Source organism: Mirounga leonina, unplaced genomic scaffold, assembly GCF_011800145.1.
Source record: "Mirounga leonina isolate KUSES-001 unplaced genomic scaffold, KU_Mleo_1.0 Mir_152, whole genome shotgun sequence".
Taxonomy (NCBI): Eukaryota; Metazoa; Chordata; class Mammalia; order Carnivora; family Phocidae; genus Mirounga; species Mirounga leonina.
The window spans coordinates 10384489-10389927 of NW_023270380.1; the positions used below are offsets into that span (position 1 = coordinate 10384489).

General features: G+C 53.9%; 1 protein-coding gene across 1 annotated transcript; it reads left to right on the forward strand.

Annotated features, from left to right (window-relative positions):
- The first annotated feature begins 517 nt into the window (after positions 1-517).
- CH25H (cholesterol 25-hydroxylase) lies at positions 518-2660 on the forward strand. The gene has a single exon (XM_035008554.1). The coding sequence runs from the start codon at positions 1310-1312 to the stop codon at positions 2111-2113; it is 804 nt and encodes a 267-aa protein (XP_034864445.1). The 5' UTR covers positions 518-1309; the 3' UTR covers positions 2114-2660.
- Positions 2661-5439: the final 2779 nt, after the last annotated feature.

A 5439-nucleotide genomic window follows, 5' to 3' on the forward strand; every position in this document is an offset into this window, starting at 1 on the left:
GGCCTCTTGTGTGCGTGGCAGCCACCCGGCTCAAAGGCGGAGGTGGTTTTCTACGCGGGTCCCCGGTGGCCCCCGAGCTCGCCCAGTACCCCCCTCCTCCCGCTCGGTCCCCCGAGAGCCGCGGAGCTCGGGGCGGGGGGCGGCGTGCCGCGCAGTGGGCTCTGGGCTCCAGGGGTGGTCGGGGGAACGCGGGTGGAGGACCAGCGGCAGGCTGGCCCCGCGAAGCCCGCCGAGAGGAGGGCAGGGTAGGCGCGTCCTCCTCCGCTCAGTGCGCTGCGTCCCGCGCACGGATGCTCGGATGCTCCGTTGAGGAACAAGGGGGGTGGTTTACTGCTTTCATTGCTTCCATCCCAAATTGAGACGGAGCGGCTTTGTAGCCAGATCTGGGCAGGCTCTGGATGTTAAAACCCAGCACTTTTTTTTTTTTAATTGAAGCCTCCCAGCCGCGGTCCCCGCCCTGTCGCCGTGCCTCCTGGTCGGGGTCGCCGGTCGGGCTCCGCGCGCGCCGCGGCGAAAGAAACGAGCGGCCGCCCGGGTGTGCGGACCCCGCGGGGGGAGTCCGCGCGCAGTGGGACCGGGAGCCTGCGGCGAGCCGGCGGCCAGAGCTGCGCTCCGAGACGCTGGAACCGGGAGGTTCGGGTCCCGCCCGCCGTCCGCTCCGACTTCCTGCGCCGATCGCCGCAGCGCGCGCCCGGCCGCCCCGCGGTTCCCCCTGCGGGAAGGTCGGTGTGAGCTCGCATCTACTCAGATCGACAGGAGGTGTGCCGACAGAAAAGATCGGAAATACAGAAGGTACGTCGCTTTAAAAAGTTTTAAAAAATGCAGTGATGGTTGCCCCTTTAGGAAAGCACACAGACGCAATTACATGTATGCGTTTAAAAAATACAAGCGATTGCGCACCGACTGAGAAGGAGCTCTTTACCGTGGTGGCGGAAACATTCTCTTATCTTGTTTGGGTGCGATGGTGGCAGAGGAATTAAGCTGTCAAAATTTGTAGACACTGCACTGAAGATCTGCGCATTGTATCGCGCGTACACGGTACAGCAGTTGAAAAAAAAATCGGAACATAAATCTGCGTGCACGTAAAAAGTTAGTAACGTTGCACACTGCGCGTAGAAAAGCCGATTCAGCGCCCGCGTAGATGTACATTTTGGCAACGGAGCGCGGCTCTCTGTGGGGCCGTTTGTTTCTGCAAGCTCGGCCCGGCCGGGAATGGGAGAGGGAGAGGAGGCGGCTGACATCACTCGGGGCGGGGCCGCGGCGCTAAGAAAAGTCGGTGGGGCCCGAGCGGTCCCGGCACAGCCTCACCATGAGCTGCGGCAACACGTCCGAGCGCCACATCCTCGGCAGCTCGGACCAGCTGGTCCTGCAGCCGCTCTGGGACCAGCTGCGCGCCCAGGACGCGCTCACGCAGTCGCCCCTGTTCGCCGTCCTCTTTTCCATCTGCACGTACGTGGGCTTCTGCCTGCCCTTCGTGGCGCTCGACGTGCTGAGCCGCTGGGTGCCCGCGCTGCGGCGCTACAAGATCCACCCGGACTTCTCGCCGACGACGCGGCAGATGCTGCCCTGCTTGGGGCAGACCCTCTACCAGCACGCCGTGTTCGTGCTCCCCTTGACGCTGCTGTCCTGGGCCCGCGGCCCGGCCCCCTGGCCCCGCGAAGCCCCCGAGCTGCTGCAGCTGGCGGGCCACGTCCTGGGCTGCCTGCTCCTCTTCGACGCGGAGTTCTTCGCGTGGCACGTGCTCCATCACAAGGTGCCGTGGCTTTACCGCACCTTCCACAAGATGCACCACCGCAACTCGGCCTCGTTCGCGCTGGCCACGCAGTACATGAGCGCCTGGGAGCTGTTCTCCCTGGGCTTCTTCGACGCGGTGAACGTCACGCTGCTGCAGTGCCATCCGCTCACCGTCCTGGTGTTCCGCGTGCTCAACATCTGGCTGTCGGTGGAGGACCACTCCGGCTACGACTTCCCCTGGTCCACGCACAGACTGGTACCCTTCGGGTGGTACGGCGGCGTCACGCACCACGACCTGCACCACTCGCAGTTCCACTGCAACTTTGCCCCTTACTTCACGCACTGGGACAGAATCCTGGGCACTCTTCGCTCCAAGTGACTGGCAGCCTCCCAGCCGGGCTGCGGTGGCGGAGGGGGGCGCCCCCTTCCCCACGCGCCCGCCACCCCGGAACCCAGGACTGCCGCAGGGCACTTCAACTTCAATCAGGAGAAACACACCTGAGCTGTTGTGTCTTGCTTTGTTTTTGTAAGTAATTGATTACCTGTTGGAGATTTAAAATCGGATGTATTTTCACAGTCTGGTGAAGTGATTTATATCGTTTCTGTGTATTGACAGTTGTATTCTTGGAGTCAGATTCTAGCTCACTTCAGTAGCCTTGATTCCTGGATATGTTAGACACTCATCACTGGCATAGTTAAACCATCTCAAAGAGGATTTGACTGTCGGACAAGGAAGGTCTTATGTTTGAAAGTGTCCTAGAAATAGGCTAAAATAACGTGTTCTTATGGAGAATGTGATCTCTGACTCTATTAGCAAAAAAACATGTTCCTGCTGGATAGCGATCACGATTTTTGTGCTTCTTTCTATTTTTTCATGTAACTGTATATTTATTATTGAAAGAAATGTTATTTGTATTTTTTTTAAAAAAAGAAAGAACAGAACATAAACCAAACCAGTACCAGCTACTGTTTCACTGGCATTTAGACTGACTGATACTAAAACCGGAAGAGGGAGCTGGGCCGGCAGGTGTCTTTCAGAGCCTCCATCAGCCCTAGAAGGAGAGGGATCTGGTGGTGGGGTGTTTTGTGGGGGATTTGTAGGCAGGCGGAGGCAGGAGAAGGGGTCAATTTGTCTGTTTGGGTCTAGTCATTGCACAGAGGGAAACCACTATTGTTCTGAATAGTTTTCGGCTGATTTCTGCATAGCAAGCAACTCAAAGAAATACCCTTTCAAGTTTTAGAGAGACCAACCCTGCCCAACCATTTGATTATTTGGAGGACAGTGGTGTTGGGGAATGAATAGAATTAGTGGAGTGCCTTGCTTTGCAAAACTGGCGAGTCAAGTCTGTGCATGAGAAGGGCTGATAGATATAGAAGGAGATTCTGAGTCAGCCCTCCTTTTTTTATGCATCCATCTAGAGTAAGTGACCATCATACACACAGCTCTGCAACTGGGGATTTTGGGGTATTCGCTTTTCTTTTCTTTTTTTTTTTTAAGATTTTATTTATTTATTTGCCAGAGAGAGACACAGCGAGAGAGGGAACACAAGCAGGGGGAGTGGGAGAGGGAGAAGCAGGCTTCCTGCCGAGCAGGGAGCCCGATGTGGGGCTTGATCCCAGGACCCTGGGATCACGACCTGAGCTGAAGGCAGACGCTTAACGACTGAGCCACCCAAGTGCCCCGGGGTATTCGCTTTTCTTAAGTAAAGACATACACGCAAAATACATACTCCTTTGTCAAAGAGAGAAAAAGTGAAATTTGGCCCCAGGTCCCTGGTTCCTCATCTGTAAAATGGGATTGTGTTCCAGATGTTCTCCCAGATTACTTGCCACAGTAAATGTCCCTATGACCGACCACACACCTGTTACCCATCATGTACCTCATCCCAAGCGGCTGCTACCTAATTGTTTTCATTTTCTCTTTGGAACAGGGTTATATAGGGGAAAGTAAAACATCAAGACAATTCAGACAGAAAAGTATAAAGAATGGCAACTTTGCATGTAATTCTAGGCTCATTATATACGAACCAAACTGTCCTGTTTAAAGGTGAGGCATCCATCTAAAGACCTGGTTTCCACAACCTGCCAAATGAGATTGCTGGGAAGTGTGTGCATGCTTTCCCAATCTTTGGCAAAGTTGCAGTCGGAATGCCCTGCTGCTCTGCTGATTTTCTCACGTTCCCTCCCAAAACATGTGCTCTTTGGGCTTCTTCACCAAAGCTACTTCCTCCTCTGTCTGCAGAGGCTCCACACCGGGTCTTAAGGATTATACTGATGCATAAAAGTGAGGTCCGTGCAAACAGGCCGTCAGAGGTAAGAGGAACGTGCTGCCTTAGAGGGAGTGGGATGAGCATCATACTGTGCAGAGAAAAAAGAGAGGAAGGGACGGGCAGGCGTGAAGTACATGGTACAACTATCAGTTGTTTTGAGCAGCTCTGGGCACCGCCCCCCCAAACTGCCTACAAATCTGAGATAATGACAATTTATCACAGCTCACTCAAAGACTTTGTAAAATGTCTCATGTAGCCCCACTGTATAAGGAAATTTTGCATTTCGGGCAAATTGTACCCATGGAAATTATTTGGGTCTGGAAACACTTTCTCTCAATGGATGTTTTATCAGTTTTTAATACCTTGGCAGGCGAGGTAGGGGAGAGGAGAGGATGAGCAGTTTTTCAGATAGTTGAAAAGCCTCGTAATAATAAGAGTGAAATACTTCACTTTTGCGTGCACGTTCACACTCTCACATTGTTTCACTTGCTCCTTACATTCAAAGGGAGGTAGGATGGTTGCTATTATTACCATTATGATGACCGTCCAGTGTTACGGATGGAGAATTGGTACCTGCACAGGTTAAGTGACTTGCTGACTCGCTCCCGATTATTAGAACACTAGACATTGGAGCCAGTCCTCGAACTCAGGTCTTTGGATGCTTGTGAAACTCTCCACAATTGCCCTGCAACACCAACCAATGGCCTCTGTCTGCTATTCCTCCCCAGCCACTGCCCTCAGACACCGCCTCCCCCCCCCCCACTGGCCCATTACTTGGATGTGGATGTCCCTGGATTCAAAGCCAGTATAAGCAGGCCTGGGGAAAGCATGATGCAAGGCAAGGTCTCTGTTTTCTGTCTCCATCACTGCACATCGGTGGGAACATACAGCCAGACTGCCCTGGGGGAAGCCTGACTCTGGGCCTTAACTAGCTGTGTGACTCTGGACAAGTGACTTAGCCTCTCTGCCTCGGCTTCCTCATCTGTGACACGTGGATCATCCCAGAACCTAGGTCACGGAGTCCCTGTGGGAGACTCTGAGTTACCACTCATGCAGGGCCAGCTGGGCCGGGGTCTCGGCTGCATTTGTTTGTGGAGGTGGGGGCTCCAGGATGTGAGCACCGGGACTGCCCTGTGGTACCGGGGCCCCCCATCCACACCCTTGAGCTCTTCACCTCCCCGGGGACCAAATAAAGCCCGGGTTTTGATTTTTGATCCTGCCTTACTGTGGACGCTGCTTCCCTTGTCCTTTCAAGGCTAAAGTGTTGGAAAGAGAGAAGTCGGTGTTTGTCTGATTCTACTTCCTCACCTCTGAGACATCCCACCCCTGCCTCTTCCTGAAGCGTCCACTCCTGGTTCACTGCTATCTTCCCAATGATCGAGTCCAGTGATTTCTTCTCCTGGGTTTTCCATCTTCCTGGCTTTTTTCTTTTTAA